Raw genomic sequence first — 19642 nt, forward strand, 5'->3', positions numbered from 1 at the left:
CCATAATGTATCCATTTATCCCTTTAAGAATATTTGGGTTGTTTGCACTTTTTGGCCATTGTGAAAAGTGCTTAATTCTTCTATAAATGTTTGGTAGAATTTACCAGTGAAGCCCTCTGGTCTTAAGACTTTTTGTTATTATGAGATCTTTGATTGCTAAGTCAATATTTTTACTTCTTTTGTGTTTCTTCTTAAGTCAGATTTTGTGATTTGTGTGTTTCTGGATAGTTTGTATGGGTTTGGAAATTCATGTGTTTTATCTCGATTGGCTAGTATGTTGGCATAGAATTGTCCACACTACTTTCACTATCCCGTTTATTGCTATAGAGTCAGGAGCAGCGCTTTCACTTTTGTTTCTGATTTTAATTGTTTGCATCTTCTCTGTTTTACTTTTAATCAGTCTAGGTAAAGGTTTATAAATTTTATTATCTTTTTAAAGAACCCTCTTCTTTAAGAAAACCTGATTCTGCCACTTTTTGTCAGTTTGATAGCTTTTTCAGAGAGCGGGAATGGATCAGTTCTTTACTATCTGCCCTTTCCATGACATCACTCCCTCTACTTACTGTTTTTTAACCACTTTTAAATATAACAGTTAGCCTTAGTGGACATATTTCCTTTATGATCTGTTTGCTATGGTGCATTGAATTGACTTTGGTTCTTCCCTATTTAGGTGGTTTCTAATATTTTGTCTTTTATAAATAATATTGTGATGACCGTTCTTGTATAGAAATATTGATGCAAACTACATTTCTTTAGGGAAAATTTTCAGAAGTCAGATAAGAACTTTACAAAGTACCTATTTTAGCCACAGCATTCTGCTAGGTATAGTGTGAAAGATGTAAAAATGATTGACATGTACTCCCCTCCTTCCAGAGGTTTGCAATCAAGGAATTAAACTACAAACATTGTTCCTATGGGAGGTAGAAATAATTCCATGTGATATCTTGATAATTGATCAGTGTAATTTGTACAAAGTAGAATTACCCGCTCTTAACTAATTTCTTGGGGTGGCAGTCCTCTGGCCCACTATGATGGCAATATTTTTTCTCTTGTGAATGTTACGGGTGAAGTTAGGGAAAGAGAACATTTGCTAGATTGTATGTACTTTCTGTTTTATTTCTCCCCTCAGTGCAGTGTCACTTGTGGACAGGGGTACCAGCTAAGAGCAGTGAAATGCATCATTGGCACTTACATGTCAGTGGTGGATGACAACGACTGCAATGCCGCGACGAGACCAACTGACACCCAGGTAAGGTGCCTTTGTCAAAATCAGTTACTGACCTTGGGCACTAAGATGCCAAAACTTCCCAGGAGCTCAGTCAAAACAGAAGTCCTTTCATAGGTAAGTATGTAGGTAGAGGAAACAGTAGATTAACTAAATTGTTCTGGATTTACTTATGTGTTATATTCTGGATCTAATTTTTTGATGTAGTACTTTTGTCTTCTATATTTCTTTGAATTGTATGTAGATTCTTAATTCTGATTCTTCCTAGGTGGTGAAGACTGACTCTTTGTGCTGGTTTTCTTGAAGTCAGATTTTTTTTTTTTTTTTTTAATAATTCCAGTGTCAGTCAGTTAAGTAACTCAGTCGTGTCCGACTCTTTGCAACCCCATGAATTGCAGCACGCCAGGCCTCCCTGTCCATCACCAACTCCCGGAATTCACCCAAACTCATGTGCATTGAGTCGGTGATGCCATCCAGCCACCTCATCCTCTGTCGTCTGCTTCTCCTCCTGCCCTCAATCCCTCCCAGCATCAGAGTCTTTACCAGTGAGTCAACTCTTTGCATGAGGTGGCCAAAGTATTGGCGTTTCAGCCTCAGTATCAGTCCTTCCAATGAATACTCAGGACTGGTCTCCTTTAGGATGGACTGGTAGGATCTCCTTGCAGTCCAAGGGACTCGCAAGAGTCTTCTCCAACACCACAGTTCAAAAGCATCAATTCTTGGGCGCTCAGCTTTCTTCACAGTCCAACTCTCACATCCATACATGACCACTGGAAAAACCATAGCCTTGACTAGATGAACCTTTGTTGGCAAAGGAATGTCTCTGCTTTTGAATATGCTATCTAGGTTGATCATAACTTTCCTTCCAAGGAGTAAGCATCTTTTAATTTCATGGCTGCAGTCACCATCTGCAGTGATTTTGGAGGGTTCCAAAAATCCAATGTAGGGTTCAGCAAATGGTATCATATGTTCAGGCTGCATGTGTTGGAGCTGTCTTGTTGCAGCTCACAAGTGATGGTTGGTAAATTTTCAGAAATTTTGCAAGCTGGTTGTTATATACTGCCATTGTTGAAAATTGAAAATAAAAACCTATAATTAAATGGATAATATTAAAAATAGGTTGAAAAATATTCAGAGCTTATCACTTTCTAATTATCTTCCTATATTTTACTACTTTATTTCTTACTACTATGATTTACATTACATTTGTATGTATTTGCATGGTGAAAATACTGTATAATGGTGAACCATTGCACATCCTTTCCCAGTCTGTGTTCACTGATATTAATTTGTTAGGTTGACATTGGCCATAGTGAGAGTACTTATACCACAGAAATCAGCAAATGCTGTGAGTCAGAGTTTAATTGATTTTCATGTTGATTATTTTGGCTTAAAAGATGATGGAGCAAGTGTTCATAATGCAGACTCAACTTTAAGCAGTCTTATTTCTGCAGCTATTATGTTGTGAAGAACACATACAAAAAAATTAAAGATATATCTTTCTGTTATTTGAAAATTATTGCCTGACTCAGCAAAGAAATTGTTCATGTCATTGGTGAATGAGTGAAGTTCTGACATACATCTTCATTGTTTCTCCTTCACAGTACTCAGTTGTAAGCAAAATATCAGCTAACATTCATGTCAGAACTACTCTGGTCTAGCAATGACAGCCATAGTTTGGCACTAGATTCAAGAGTTCAGCAAAAATCAACAAAAATAATCTGTAAGAATTAATTGGCTCTATGGAATTTGATGAAAGTGAAAGTGGAGAGTGAAAAAGTTGGCTTAAAGCTCAACATTCAGAAAACGAAGATCATGGCATCAGGTCCCACCACTTCATGGGAAATAGATGGGGAAACAGTGGAAACAGTGTCAGACTTTATTTTTCTGGGCTCCAAAATCACTACAGATGGTGACTGCAGCCATGAAATTAAAAGATGCTTACTCCTTGGAAGGAAAGTTATGACCAACCTAGATAGCATATTCAAAAGCAGAGACATTCCTTTGCCAACAAAGGTTCGTCTAGTCAAGGCTATGGTTTTTCCAGTGGTCATGTATGGATGTGAAAGTTGGACTGTGAAGAAGGCTGAGCGCCGAAGAATTGATGCCTTTGAACTGTGGTGTTGGAGAAGACTCTTGCGAGTCCCTTGGACTGCAAGGAGATCCAACCAGTCCATTCTGAAGGAGATCAGCCCTGGGATTTCTTTGGAAGGAATGATGCTAAAGCGGAAACTCCAGTACTTCGGCCACCTCATGCGAAGAGTTGACTCATTGGAAAAGACTCTGATGCTGTGAGGGATTGGGGGCAAGAGGAGAAGGGGACGACAGAGGATGAGATGGCTGGATGGCATCACTGACTCGATGGGCATTTGTCTCAGTGAACTCCGGGAGTTGGTGATGGACAGGGAGGCCTGGCATGCTGCGATTCATGGGGTTGCAAACAGTCGGACACGACTGAGCAACTGATCTGATCTGATCTGATGGAATTTAAAATGTAAAATTTTATATCTTATTACTGTTTGTAAACTTTATGCTACACATTATTTATATCAGAAAAAACTTATAATAAGCATATATATACAAATATATATACACACACATACCTGTATCTATAAACACACCTTGTTTCTCAAGAGATCTAGCTGATACTCATTCACCAGTATACTGTTCAATGTGGACCTCGATTCTGGCATCATTTATATAAAGAGAGTATGTCATGAAAAATGGGTTTTCACATCAGCTTTGCTAATTGCAGAAGATAGGATTTGAATCCACACTATGCCCAGAACTCATGCTCTGAGGCCCCATCTGGCAGGTGTACTGCCTCGCTCTGAGACCCTCACTCTGCTGCTTTGCAGCTTGGGTCGTTGATGGATGAAGAGTCTCAAAAGGAAACGAGTATGGCAGTGTAGTTCATGTTGTCATCACTGATCAATTAACCAAACACCACATATGACTTGTGTCATTCTTAGTTTTATTTATTGAAATGCTCCAATTCAGTGCATGTTAACTGGGAAGTATTAGCTGTGACATCTGAACAATCAAGAAATGAGGTCTTAGCAACTTCCTTAGAAATTCACAAAGTATATTTCTAAGTTATTCATTAATATTCATGAACTGACTATAGGGAAGCTTCTGCATTTGTAGCATGTGAATAAATTCTTCACTGTGCCAAGTTCCCTATGCCTTTCTTTGGACCCAGGCAGAGGCATCGGCAAGGTCTGGAGCCAGATAACAGAATTTCCTGTTAGGTCTGTAAGCTTCCTAAAGTCACTTCAGCCCCAAGCCTCTAGCACTTTGCACTGTGCCCAAGGCTTCCTGGGAATTTAATGGGTATGCATTTAATCAAAGAACATTTGATAACCACTGATGCTTGGAATGATAGTGATCAGGTGTGGACTTTCATTTTCCCAATTGTAAATCTGGGAATATTATCTATGCATGGATAACCTCAATCCATTATAGGAATTTCCTCTGATTGAGGGGTGTGATACAAATTCTAGGCTTTGGGATATTGAACACACCTCTTATAGCTAGATTTGACCTTCTTCAGGGCTTCAGGAGGTATCTTCAGATACACCTGGAAAGCATATTCATGGCTAGCAAAATCTGACTAGGAAACAAAATGTAGGAACAGAATTTGGCATTCAGAATTTGTTTTTAAGTAACAATAATTTTAAAAGGGCATATTGCTTTTTCATAAATTATGTGCCATTTTATAATATTTTTCTTCACACAAATAGTTAAATAAATACGGTTTTGAAAATCATGAAGTTGGGAGTTCCCTGGTTGTCCAGTGGTTAAGACTTACTGCTTCCACTGCAGGGGGTACAAGTTCAGTCTCTGGTTGGGAAACTAAAATTGCAAGTGGCATGGGGCATGGCCAAAAAAAAAAAAGAAAGAAAATCATGAAGTAAACTCCTGCTCCGTATTAAGGCACCCACAAAGGGACTCAGATTATATCCCATTTTACAGTTGAATTTGTAGTTGGAACTGAGAGATGTCATGTGAAAATAAAAGTGTTAGTCACTCAGTCTTGCCCTACTCTTTGCAACTCCATGGACTGTAACCCACCAAGTTTCTCTGTCCATGGAATTCTCCAGGCAAGAATACCCACTCCAGGCAAGAATACCAAGAATGGAGTGGGTTGCCATTCCCTTCTCCAGGGGATCTTCCTGACCCGGAGTTGAATCCAGTTTTCCCACATTGCAGGTGGATTCTTTACTGTCTGAGCCACTAGGGAAGCCCAAGATATCCTGTGACTTGTCATGTGACTTGCCCCAAATCACACTGAAGCCTGAGATCTTAGAATTATCAGTCCTTATATTCGTATGTGCCGTGGCTGAAAGGTAACTTTGGCTCTTTCTTCCCATCCTCCTCTAGGACTGTGAATTGCCATCTTGTCAGCCTCCCCCAGCTGCCCCGGAAGCAAGGAGAAGCACACACAGCGCGCCAAGGACCCAGTGGCGATTTGGGTCCTGGACTCCAGTAAGAAGCACAATGGAAGAAGTGGAGAGGGTGGAAGGAGAGGCAGATACTCTCTGACATGACTTAGGAAGTAGGTCGCTATCCAGTGAATGACCATTTCAAATAACCTTTCTGCATTATTTCACCCCAACACCCAGTGCTCAGCCACTTGTGGAAAAGGTACCCGGATGAGATATGTCAGCTGTCGGGATGAGGACGGCTCTGTGGCTGATGACAGTGCCTGTGCGACCCTGCCTAGACCAGTGGCAAAGGAGGAATGTTCTGTGACTCCCTGTGGGCAATGGAAGGCTCTGGACTGGAACCCTGTAAGCAAGTGAATTCTCTGGAATTGGGAGAGGACTGGGGGAGCCATAAGAAGGATGACTAGTCATGGGTCAAGAAGGTCAATCAGTACTATTTTAGAATTGGACTTTGGTTTGTGAGTTATTTTTCTCCATGTATGTGCAGCTGGTATGAATCGTAGCCAGATGTGCAAGAAGTGCACATTTCTTCAAAATGTGTAAATTAACTTACAGTCTACTTAAGCCCACATCCTGTTGGGCTGATTGAAAAATGCAGTTTTAATTGAGCCAAGCCACATTAGAATGTAATAGGCTTGTGTAGTGCCAGAAGTGGCAGGGAGAAGTAGGGGAGGAAAGGGGAGCCTCAGCTTGAATCTGGGTGCCTCCTGCATCCTATGGTTCCCTGAAGTCCTGTGCCTCTGCTTCCCTGCCAAGAGTAAGAAGTGGGAATCCTCAGCTAACGCTATGGATTCTCCTGTGCACACTGAGAATCACCTGTGGACTTTTATAAAAATAGAAAAAGCCTTTGTCTTCAGGTAGCTGCTGCTTTCTGCCTTGTAAAAAGCTTCTGAGTCCAGGAAATCCAAAGCTCAGGATAGGTAAAGAGAATGGAGGTGAATATCTCAATAAACACCATTAATACATATGTGAAATCTGAAAGAAAATCCAAATCTGTGAAAATCCAAATCTTTGGATCCAGAGAAAGCTGTGTAAACATCCAGACCTTGATGTTAACTGGCTGCATGACCTTGAGCAGTCTGGTGTAAATCCTTGAACTTCAGTTTCTTCTGCTCTTAAAAGAGGCAAAAAAGAATAGCTTATAATATAGATTATAAGGATTGTTTGAGAGTCTATCTGTTAAATGCTTAGAATGAAGAAGGTGCTCAGTTGTAGATAACCTCACTCTCATGCCCTGAGCTTCCAAACATACATACACAGATGTCTATCACATCCATCAGTCTACTCACCAGGTATTTGTAAAACTTACTAAGAAAGGGCTGCTGCTGCTGCTAAGTCGCTTTAGTCGTGTCCGACTCTGTGCGACCCCATAGATGGCAGCCCACCAGGCTCTGCCATCCCTGGGATTCTCCAGGCAAGAACACTGGAGTGGGTTGCCATTTTCTTCTCCAGTGCATGAAAGTAAAAAGTGAAAGTGAAGTCGCTCAGTCATGTCCGACTCTTAGCGACCCCGTGGACTGCAGCCCACCAGGCTCCTCCATCCATGGGATTTTCCAGGCAAGAGTACTGGAGTGGGTTCCTATTGCCTTCTCCAAGAAAGGGCAGTGACTGACAAATAAGAAAGTCCTTGCCTTTATGAAGATCATGACAGTGGCAATTCCAGTCAATGAGCAAATAATGATATAAATATATGATACAGCACCAGATACTGATAAGTACTAGAAAAAAGGTCAAACACAGTGATGGCGGAGAGAAGGAGATGATGTGCTTTTAGACAAGGTAGTCAGAAAAGTCCCCACATTGCACTGGCCAGCACTTGCATGAAGTGAAGCAGTGAGCCACGTGGATATCTGTGTTGTGCAACGGAAAGTAGAGTAGTTGCAAAGACCCTGAGATTGGGATGTTCTTGGCCTAGTCAAAAAACATCCATAAGGTCAGTGGGGCTGAAGTGCAGTGTATAGAGAATAAAAAGAGATGTGTCAAAAAGGTAGCCAGTGACCACATCATGAAGGGCCTACCAGGTCCAGGAAAGGACTCTGGACATGACTCACAGTGAATTGGGCAGTCACTAGATGAATGACATCATCTGAGTTTTGTTCGCAAGGGTCATGGTTTATGATATGGTTAACATATCTGTGGATAACAGACTTGGATTGTGGGTGAAGGCATCAAGATTACAAATAGGTCCCCAGCTGAAAGGCCACTGCAGTAGTCCTGGCAGGGGAAGGAAGGTGGTGGCCTGGACCAGGGAGGCAATGGCAGAGATGATGGGAAGTGGCTGATTGGGGGTGTATTTTGAATATACACAACAGGCATTCTCCATGAAATGGCCTTGTGGTGGGAAGAAAAGGGGAGAGAATGGAATGTGAAAAGTGGAAGTGTTAGTCACTCAGTCATGTCTGACTCTTTGTAACTCCATGGACTGCAGCCCTCTAGGCTCCTCTCTTCATGGGATTCTCCAGGCAAGAATACTGGAGTGGGTAGCCATTCCCTTCCCCAGGTGACCCTCCCGACCCAGGGATGAAAACCGGGTCTCCCACAGTGCAGGCAGATTCTTTACCATCTGAGGCACCAGGATATATGCCAGGTTTTTTGGCCTGAGCAACTGGCTGAATATCCTTTCTCTTTCCCTTTTGAATATCCAATGTAGTGCTCCGTGACATGTGGGCAAGGTAGGACGACCCGGCAAGTAGTCTGTGTCAACTACAGTGACCACGTGATTGATCAAAGTGAGTGCGACCCAGATTATATCCCAGAAACTGACCAGGACTGTTCCATGTCACCATGCCCTCAGTGGACCCCAGACACAGACCTTTCTCAGAACCCTTTCCTGAATGAGGACTATCACCCCAGGAGCATCAGCCCTAGCCGCACCCATGTGCTCGGAGGAAATCAGTGGAGGACAGGCCCCTGGGGAGCGGTGAGTATTCCCTCAAGTCTTTCTCGAATTTGCCTTCTTCTCTTTCACTTGATATAATGCTCAGAGAGAAGCAGACTAGAAACACCTCTGGAACATTTTTATCTCAGGAGGGATTGATGTGCACTTTTCATTTGTTGGGGTTAATTGTAGTCCCGGAAGGGGTGTCACTTGAGACTCTAAGCTACCTTAACTTCTAACCAGGTGGAGCAGGGGGTGTCACTGCTGGGTGACTTGATCAGGCAGCTTCCTAGAAGGTACTGTGAAGGCCATGATGATTGATCCTGGAGCTGGCAGACGGCTCCTCCTTACCTGAAGGAAAATTCAAAGGGCAGAAGAACTTTTCTGAAAGGAAATTTTTAATGAAAGCCATTTTCCTTCTTGCTATTTTCCAGATGAGTGCAGTCTTAAAGTGGCACAATTGCTATGCCATTTGTAGTAGCGGATTAGGAGAGAAACACTCAGCCGGGTAAAATCTGTGCTTAGAGGAAAAATACCATTAACTCAATGGTTAACTGCAAAGGCTTTGAGAGAAGTTGCCTCTCTGTTTGATCCAAGGACTTGCACTTTCCAATTTTAGGGTCTTCAGCTAAATGTGAGCCTGTTTCATCATCGCTAAAACAAAGTTAATGATAGTGGTGACTTTGTTGGGTTGTTGTATTAAGAATTAAATCAAGCAATGCAAATACTGTTTCACACTCTCCCAGCCATAGAGTGAAAAGTAAATGTTGATGATTATTGTTATCATTATCTTTATCCTTCAAACTAGGAAGAACTTGATAAATAGTATTTAACATTCAAAGGAAAAATATGCTCTCAAAAGTTCTAGAAATTTTTACTGAATAGTTTTCCAAAAAATAATTATATTCTGGAATACTGAACATGTCTAAAGGAGCTACAGGAAGGGTAGGGCAGCAGGAGATCCTGGGGAAGGTTTGGGGAGTTTGGTGTTTATTAATCTCTCATGAAGTCTTCTTTTTAATTGTTTATTATTTGTTTCCTTCTAGTACTGCTAACCGTGTTTAATTATTTCTGGACTAAAAAGCTTTAGAAGGAACCAGTCAGTTTTCCACCATGGTTTTGTTTCAATGAATTAGGCTTACTTTCCTGTGATGTTGATGGCCCTTATGGGTTTTATACACTGGACCTCTTGATTATAAGCAGAACATCTGCCCAGGACCTTCACCACCTCATTCTCCTCCCTTACTTTCCACTTTGAAGCTTCTTTTGGCTGGGTTAGAAGAAATTTGGGTTCTACGAAATTAAAGAGTGATCAAGCGAGGTCATCACTGAGTGTCCCATGATTTTTCTAGTTGAAAAAATTCACAGCTCAAACATGTGTATTCTAATGATAAAATTAGAACTTAAAAAAAAAATTGAAAGCTATTCTTATTTAGGACTACATTTGTGGATAATGCATTCCTTTAAGATTGAATGATTCTGCCCTTGGGCAGAGTTCCCAATTAAGGAGGATTAAGTAACCTTTTTGCAGCAATGGGCAATACCATTCTTCTCCTCATTGTGCCTGTTTTTTGTTTGGGGATTTTTTTTTTTTTTTTTTTCTAAGTTAAGTGAGGCTGAAGGTGGATGATGAGATTTTTCAGCTCTTGCTTGACGTGCCTGACTTACTCCCAGGAGTGTGTGGCATGCGTATACCTCTCTTCGTGGTTTGGGATGCTTGATTCTTCCTGCCTGCAACAGCAGGAAAGGCAGCAGAGAATTATGAACACTAGAGAATGGGAATCTAGCATTTTCAGTAGATTCTGGAATCAGAACTTCATTTTCCAGATGTGTTTGTGTAAACTCAAACCTTCTATGAGATTTTCAGTGTTAGCAACTAGGGGTCTCTGGTTGCAAGCAAAAGAAAAGGAACTGGTTCTTTTAAGGGAAAGCAAAACTGTTCATTTAGCCCCAGTAGAGACTGAGCCCAGAGCATATTCAGGGATCTCATTGAGGGTTGGTAAATTTTTTCTGCAAAGGGCCAGATAATATCTTCAGCCGTGTGGACCATACAGTCTCTGTTGCAACTAACAGACTCTGCTGTCTTAGCACAAAAGCAGGCATAGACAAAATGTAAACAAGTGGACATGGCTGTGTTCCCACAAAGCTTTAGTTATAAATGCAGCTGGCAGGCTGGATTTGGCCCCGAGGCTGTGGTTTGCCAGTCTAGATGGAGCAATATCTATAAGATCATTTCTTTAAGAAGTGTCTATATTAATGAACCCTTTTCACTCTGAACCACCCTTGGGTTGCTCTGCTCAGGATTCAAATTCCCAGGAAAGTCTGATTGGCTCAGCCAGTTCTACTTACTCCTTGATCAGGAAAGTGTAGAACTTCTTAAAAGATAGTCCCACTGGGACTTCCCTGGTAGTCCAGTGATTGAATCTCTGCACTTCCACTGCAGGGGCACAGGTTCGATCCCTGGTCAGGGAACTAAGATCCTGCATATGGCATGGCATGGCCCCCCAAAAATACAGTCCCACTAAGGTGAGGTCCATTGATGGATTTCTTAAAGGAAAATCCAGCCTGCCAGATATCAATGGGAAATATACGAGGCAGGTTAAAAAAAAAACAAACAAACAGATGTCCATCATCTCTTGCTTCCCTAATGGCCATTCTCTCTTGTTTTGTAGAGTGTCAATGATAGATACAGGGTTTGTTCAAAGGAATGTTTACCTAGGAAAATATGTTGTCTAAAGAGGATAGGAAAATTGTTAACAAAAGTAGTCCAGAGTGAAATTCTGCAACATGGGAATGGAATGAAGAATCCCTATTAATTAAAAAAAAAAAAAAAATGTGGCAAAATTGGACCTGGAGAAAGATCATGTACAATATTTCACCTTGATATGGGAGTATAAAGACCCTGGCTGACCCTGGGTCTAGAATGGTACAGTGCGAGTTCTAGACTGTGCTGGGCAATTGCTTGGCCCCCAGCTGAGCTCTGTCTCTGGTCAGATTCTCTGTAGGAAGCATTGGACTGGTCACTGGGCAGCCAATGCATTAAGTTGACCCTGGATCCGTTGTCCTTTCTTGCTCCACTCAGCCATATTGAAGGGAGGATAGCCTGTGGTTTATGAAACTGTTCCTTCCAGAAACCCTAATCATGTGACCAGCACTGTGGAACCTACTAGGGATACAAGTATGATATTGAAGTTCTGAGGAGACTTATCATTTTATTGGGGACAATAACACAGGTGAGATAATAAACAAATGAATCAAGATTTTATTATCAAAGGAAAAATCCAAGGGCCAAAATATATATTCCAAATCTCTTTATACTATTGAAGGTCCTTCCTAAGATTTCAAATTCTTGGCCCCAAACAAAGCCAATTAATAGTTCTCTGTGTTTCTTGTGTACTAAGCTGTTTAAAAGTAGAAAACAAGTATTTTTAAGTTTAGAGTAAGTATAACAGAACCCTCAGAGAATAGAGGTGGGATTTTGTTAAATCAAAAATCTCCTAAATAATTGCTCAGACAGAATTAATAAATCTATTATCCTGCTCTGCATTTAAAAAATTAAGCTCAGTATATTTGAAAGTCATTCATAATTTTACCAACATTGGCAGGGAAATTGAACTAAAGTCCAGTACAATAAGTAAAAAACTTCTTCACATCTTTATATAGAAGGTGACCAGCAACGAGCAGTATTTATAGTTATTTTTAAATAACACTATTTTGAGCTGGAGTTTGATAGCACCTATCAACCATTGGAACCTGGAACTCAAAACTGTTGCAAATACAGTTTGAGACTTGATAAGTTGTGAGAATTGCACTGCTTAGAGGACTTGATGGGGTTTTTTTTACAGGCAAACAGATTTTACAAGTTAAGGGTCAGAGTGAAGGAGACTAGCAAACACATCGGGTTTCAAAAGATAAGGAAAAAATGGAAAGAGGGAAAAAAAAAAAACATTCAAGATGCAGATAAATAAGAGAGCTATGAGAAGCTTGTGTGGGAAATAAGCTGAAGGCTGAACATAATTCTGTGACAACCATGAGAGACATGGCTGGGCTCATGCACCTGAAGAGAAGTTTGTCAATATGGAATTCAAGTTCATTGGGGAATAAGAATAAAGAAGAAAAACAAATCTCGCTACATTAGCTATGAAAGTAGAGGCTTTTGTGAAGGGAGAGAAGGGAATGTTAGCTGCGAGGAAATGATATGTAAGTGACATTCCATGATGCTTTCCTTGGATAATTGAAGGAATTAGTATAGAAGCTTAATTTCAACAACTGGCAATTCCTTAAGCAAGTGATTTGACCCCTGTGTTGAAAGGGAGGTTAAATGTTGGTTCTAAATAAGTGCTAGCAGTTTTGAAAAGAAAAAGAATTTCCCAGTAGACTGTGGTGTCAGTCAGTACGCCTGCACCTCTCAGAGTTGCAGAGGATGAATCGGATTGCTCTGGAACTCACAAGACATGATCACTCATTAGGCAGTTGCTAAACACCTACTGAGACCTAACATGCACAAGGGGGAAGTGGTGTTTCTGCCCTCCAAATATTGCTAAGACCTGAACGTTAAGCAGCTGCATGGAAGGGAGACGCTCAGGATTGCATTCTGTCCATTGTGGACAACTTGAGAGTGGTTTCTGCCACATTTGTCTCTGACCCTTGAGCCAGCTGCTTTCTGGGTCCTCGAGGTGGAGCCTGAGGTGCTGACCGATGTCTGCTGTGTTCAGTGTTCCAGTACCTGTGCTGGTGGGTCCCAGCGGCGTGTTGTTGTGTGTCAGGATGAGAACGGATACACTGCCAACGACTGCGTGGAGAGAATCAAACCTGATGAGCACAGAGCCTGCGAATCCGGCCCTTGCCCTCAGTGGGCTTATGGCAGCTGGGGAGAGGTGAGCGCAAACTCCACTTATACATCCTTTGGGAAAAAACAAATACCAAACAGTGCTGTTGTTCATAGTTTATATGAAGGAAGAAGAACTGGCTCTAGTTAAAGCTTCTTGATTTCAGATTAACTAGGAGATCTATCTTAATTATGGACTATTTTCAAAGTGCATTTATTACCGTATAGAAATGGCTTGACTACATAGGAGAGATAAGTTAGGAAAGAATACAGATAATGTTAGTTTAAAATGTAAACCTCTGCTGATTAAAACATGGGTGCTTTTAAAGTGACTGGAAATGTGTGTTAAATTAATCAATGGAAGTTTTGCCATCTTCATAATTTGGGGGTGTTTATGGTACACCATTGTTCTCATGGCGTTGTGTCTCGCAGTATTTCAAATTCGTAATGAACCAGCTGTTGTTCATCAGGGATTAGGAGCTGTTATTCTTGTCAGAGGTGATGCATTGTAATCATAGAAGTGAATAATTAGCTGTATAGTCTCAAATAATGAAATTCTTCAGCTCTTAACCTTTTAAGAATTGCTTGCTATGAAAATAGAGACACAGGTGTAGAGAACAAATGAATGGATACCAAGGGGGAGTGGGGAGGAAGAATTGGGAGATTGGGATTGACGTGTATACACTACTATGTATAAAATAGATAGCTAATGAGAACCTACTGTAGAGCACAGGGAACTCTACTCAGTGCTCTATAATGACCTAAATAGGAAGGAAATCCAAAAAAGAGGGGATATATGTAAACATATAACTGATTCATTCCATTGTACAACAGAAACTAACACAAAAGCTACTGCTTTTGACTACTAATTGTAAAGCAGCTACATGCCAATACAAATTAATAATAATAAAAAAAGGACTGTCAGCTATGATTGATGAAAGGCCATAGAATATTTGGAGCAGACAAAACTGGGCCCCCGTCCCAGCCCTGGCTCTTACAAGCTTTGTGACTTTGACAAATAATAGAACTTTGCCAAATATCTGTATTCTCATCTGTACATGAGAATAAATAATGGCACCCACTTCATAATATTCATGCTATATGAGATAGTGCACATCAAAACCTAGCCTGTAGCCTTCAATCATAGTTAGCTGCTATTATAATAATGATAATCAGTATTATTACTACTAATAATAATTATCATTAGTATGACTATATTATTGAATGGGGTTTTAAGCCACTATCATGTGTAGGACTTAGATGTTTTTTGTTTTGTATTTAATTAAAGAGTATATATTTCTACTCTTGAATCTACAGGGAGAGCACATACTTAGAGTTTGTCGAGTTGTTCTATCTTGACTATAAAATTTATAAAATAAAACACAAGGATTAACATCATGGAGGCCCCCTATGCCCACCAAGAGGGGAACAGAGACACATGAGATGGAACGGCATGTTAGTCTACACCCCTGGCTGATCGAAGTCCCGTGTCCACATTTCATGCCTTCATTCAAGTAACCTAGTAGTCATAGGCACTCATAACAGAGTTTTGTTAACTTTTGTTGATAGTACGTCATTCTGGAGGGCTTTGCTGAAAGAACGGAAAGGGAAGTCAGGTTTGGAGACGCATATATTGTGGGTTTCCTGAAACTCCTCATAAAGCTCTGTCCCATGGGGCCTGTGCGTAAGCTTCTGTAATTGGATTAAAGCCAGGAGAGTACACGCATTTGCTGGGATGCTGGCTGTCAGCACAGACCAGATCATTCCAAATTCCATGGGAGATCTGGCCTTGACACAGCAGGGGAACAGTCAGTGTTCCTGGATGTGAGCTCCATGGTACTGTCCAAGAAATACAACTTGTTCCTGCCTCAGAAGCATGGGTCCAGCCAACAGTCAGAACTGTATCCAGCATTCCCACCACACTGTTGACTCATCCTGGGGGAATGCCGTCATTATCCTCAGATTCAGAGATAGCATAAAATATTTGGACGTCAGAAAGGTCTACGGAGACTGGAGTCACAGAATAGCCAAGAGGTTGGTGACAACTTCCTAGAGGTTGCCAGAAAAGAGACCAGCTCAGTCATTATATCCTTGATTTGGTACTAAGTGGTTTTTAGATTTTTATCTGTTTCTTTGATTTGGGTTTTTAATACCTGAAAGAAAAGGCTGTAATCTTATCCTGGACACCTGCTGCTGAATTGACCTTAATCAAGTTATGCTCTTTAAACTCAGTTGCCCCATATAATTACACTCTCCTCTTGATGAGATAACATATATATAAGCATTTAGTACAGATGAAGAGCAAATGCTTAATAAACAATAGCTACCATGAAAGGGGGCTTCCCTGGTGTCTCAGATGGTAAAGAATCTGCCCGCAATGCAGGAGACCCAGGTTCAAACTCTGGGTCGGGGGGATCCCTGGAGAAGGGAGTGGATGCCCACTTCAGTATTCTTGCCTGGAAATCGCATGGACTGAAGAGCCTGACAGGCTACAGTCCATGGGGTCACAAAGAGTCGGACACAACTGAGTGACTGACACACATACACACATCATGAAAGGACAGGACTCTAGTCTGCTGTATGTATTACTTTTGGTAATTGAGCTTCATTCTGCCTATAGGCTTATCTTGCCTGGTGCCATAATCTATCTTGGCTAAAACATTTTTCTCATGGGGAAAGAAAATTTGCCACTGGCTGTTCAGACAGAATAACTGCAGCCTTCCTTTCTCTCCTTTCAGTGTACTAAGCTGTGTGGTGGAGGCTTGAGAACAAGGCTGGTTGTCTGTCAGAGGCCCAGCGGGGAACGATTTCCGGATCTGAGCTGTGAAATTCTTGACAAGCCTCCAGATCGAGAGCAGTGTAACACACACGCTTGTCCTCAAGATGCTGCCTGGAGTGCTGGCCCTTGGAGTTCGGTACGGCCCTAACTATTCATGTTTGCTAACTAAAACTAACACTCCAATTCCAAGGTGCTCTGGGTCACTCCTTTGAGACAGATTGTCCTCCTCACAAGGGCATCCCTGGAACTGTACTATACACAGTCTGTTCTTTGCTTCATATTGACATTCAACAAAATTCATTTTTTTAAATGATATTGCCAAAGTGACTTTACAGGATACATGTACCTCATACAGGCCTTTTGCCAATGCCAAAAAGTAGCATCCTTTCCTAGAACTAGACTATATATGTTTGTGTGTATTTTTCTTTTTTTAAGAAACTCCGTGCCATTTTTAAACTCCAAAGTGATTTAAGCAGACAACTCAGAAGCAGGTATTCTTTCCTTTTCTAAGCTGGTGGTATTGACTTTGGCGGGAAGATACCTGCTTATTGAGGCCAAAGCAATTTTTGATTCAGTGACTATACTTTGCCTGTGTGACTCGGGTACAGCTCTCAACACAATCGCCAAAAAGGCTGTGCCCATAAAATCAAGTGAAATCATTTGGAAAATTCCAAAGACAAACAGTGGACTCAGTGACCTGATGCCATTCGAGGCATCGAAAATGTTCCCTCTTCTATCAAAACACAAAGCCCGTCTGAGACCGGTTTTTCCTCTGGTCCTAGGCTTCCTTTGTCATCTGCTTTTAAACACCATTGGGAGACAGATTTGGCTCTATAAATACTATGCAAACTTCTGGCGCAAATCTTGGCAAACAGAAGGATCAGCTGTGTCAAAACAATACTGTGGCTAAATGGTGCCACAGGTATGGAGCCATTAGGGTTGTTTCATGTAAATAGAGTAAACTTTCCTGTGAATGCATTAATTGCACTGAAGCTGAATTAATATTATGTGAATTCATATCCAAAAGCCTTTTTTTGTTCTGTAGGGTTCTGAGAAAAAACCTTAACCATTCCTGAAAGCAACTAAAGAGCAGATTAACTGATCTGACATGGCTACTAATCTGTTGATACTTCTAAGGGTCAAAGGTTTCAAGGTTGGAGATTGTATCTATAAGTAGAATACTAGCTGCGTAACTACTGTACTCTGTGTTAAGTAGAAATCTAGAAGAATTAGCGCATTATCTCAAGTAGTACTATTTATCTGGGCTGTAAGGATTTTATTCAAGGGCAGTTCAGATGTATTGTTCACCCAGAGTATTTTGTTTGCAATACTGGCACTCTCCCTAAATGAACGTTTCGAAAAAGATCAGAAATAACCTTAGAATGTCAAGAGCATCTTCTGACATTCCAGCTTCCCTAAGTCACCTGTTACATATTATTTTTCATGAAATTTTCCCTCTTGAGCCCATTATAGTCCATCTTTTCACTCACTCAGCCAACACCAACACCACACTTTAGTATATATCAAAATATATAGTAGCTCTCCAAAAAGTTTTCTTTAATATTCACCAAAAAGCATCTCCTAACCCTCAGAATATGTGTGTATATATAATATAATAATATATTATTATTACACATTATATATTGTATATAGTATATATACAATATATTATATCATATATATATATTAGTTACCATGGCATTCTCTTTCTTGAACACTTTCTAAACACAGTTTAATTTCTTTTACACTGGATCACCACCCTCTCACATAGATACTTTAAGAGTTTAAATGCTTAAATTTTAAAACATGATCTTCTAAATAATTTAACTAAAGACTTTAAGTTTTTCTTATTATAGTTCTTGTTCTTGGGGCTGCACATAGTTTTCTCCAACACACAGCGAAAAGGAGAGAGAGATTCTAAATGCTCTGTAATGCACCAAAGCAAATACGTGGATTTTGAAAATGCTTTTTCAAAATGATTTTATCACTTCCTTTATAAAGTAATCATTATTCAGATGTATATTCAAATGCCTCTGCAGCATGGGAGCAAGGCCACTTTTACAAGGCTTTTCATGGTGATTTTTGAAAATCAACTAAATCAAAAGCATTTTATTTAAATAGATCCATTTGTAATATATGACTTAAATTATGCAAGGGCAGCCTTTCAGATTTTTATGGTAGGATTTGTATTTTACTTGTATGTTGATTTTTATGGATGCTTTGGTACCATTTCTTAGTAATTCTAAATTGAAGCATACCTCAGTGAACTGTGTTGATAGCCATAAGCCACTTCTATGGTGCTTCATCATTGTAACTGACAGTGACATTAACAACAAGAAAAACTATATTGGAGGTGCTAACATGTTGCTTTCAAGAGAAAGCAAACTAGATTTATTAGCGACCAAGGGTAGCCATTAGTCCCCCTCTGGCCGAGCTGCTTTCTTATCCCGAGTACCCCCACACAGGAGATAGTGTTGAGAAGCAACTACTGCCATGTGAGTAGGTCTTTTCCAAGGTCGAAATAAAGATAGCTTAGTTCAACAATTGTTACTAAGGAACAATATTTAGGAAAGAAACTCCAAATGGCTGTTAGCACAGTTTCCAGACTCTAAAATGAAGCTTCTGTGAATGTAGGGTTTAAGTACCCATTTTAAGACTGTTAGTTCTGGCTCAAATCACCAGAGACTGAGAATCATGATTGTTGAAAACATCTTCCCTAGATTTTGTCTTTTCTGTCCTGTTTTGAATGCGTCCTTGCACTCTGACTTGGCAATGTTTTGTTTTTGAAATAAGGTTCTTAACACTGATTTGCCTATTGCATGCACACATCCTGTGGCTAGAGGGATGAATTGAAAAGAGAGCTGTCAAACTGTAGTGAGGAGTGGGTTAGAACTCTGTAGCATTCTAGAGTAAGCCACTTGGAGATAACAAAAGTTGAAAAGGTTGCTAATCTGTCCAAGATGGGCCTCTAGCTCTCCTTTTTTGCATTGCCCCATTGGCACTGGTGGTAAATAACCTGCCTGTCAATGCAGGAGACATAAAAGACCTGGGTTCAGTCCCTGAGTCAGGAAGATCCCCTGGAGGAGGGCATGGCAACCCACTCCAGTATTCTTGCCTGGGAAATCCCATGGACAGAGGAGCCTGGTGGGCTATAGTCCGTAGGATTGCAAAGAATCGGACCTGATTGAAGCGACTTACCACAAGTATATCTGCTTGCTGACTGCCTTGGAGGCCATGGTTTTCCTTAGGAGGAATTGCTTGTGTGAATTTTTCCTGACAAACTTAAAAGTGTTCTCTGAGCCTTGCTTTACGTGCTCTGGAATAATGCCTGTCAACCTGAATAATGAGAATTTATGGGCTCACGAAGGAACTGTGCTTTTGTTTCTGCCTGGTCAATTTATGAATTTGTGTCTACCTCATTTTCATATGAAAGTTTGCAGCTTCTGTAGGTAGGTAGAGAAAATGTCTGACATCAGTGTTTTAT

The 19642-nt window shown here is 40.6% G+C and overlaps 1 protein-coding gene across 2 annotated transcripts in view; it reads left to right on the forward strand.

Annotated features, from left to right (window-relative positions):
- Positions 1–19642, forward strand: part of ADAMTS9 (ADAM metallopeptidase with thrombospondin type 1 motif 9) — a 163307-nt gene that overhangs the window by 79639 nt on the left and 64026 nt on the right. For both annotated transcript variants that reach the window (XM_005222686.5, NM_001206573.2), the window contains exons 23-28: positions 1130–1249; positions 5609–5713; positions 5851–6018; positions 8324–8593; positions 13267–13428; positions 16118–16294. In XM_005222686.5, coding sequence (XP_005222743.1) covers positions 1130–1249; positions 5609–5713; positions 5851–6018; positions 8324–8593; positions 13267–13428; positions 16118–16294 — 1002 coding nt within the window. The remainder of the gene's footprint in view (positions 1–1129; positions 1250–5608; positions 5714–5850; positions 6019–8323; positions 8594–13266; positions 13429–16117; positions 16295–19642) is intronic.

This window comes from Bos taurus, chromosome 22, assembly GCF_002263795.3.
Source record: "Bos taurus isolate L1 Dominette 01449 registration number 42190680 breed Hereford chromosome 22, ARS-UCD2.0, whole genome shotgun sequence".
Lineage (NCBI taxonomy): Eukaryota > Metazoa > Chordata > Mammalia > Artiodactyla > Bovidae > Bos > Bos taurus.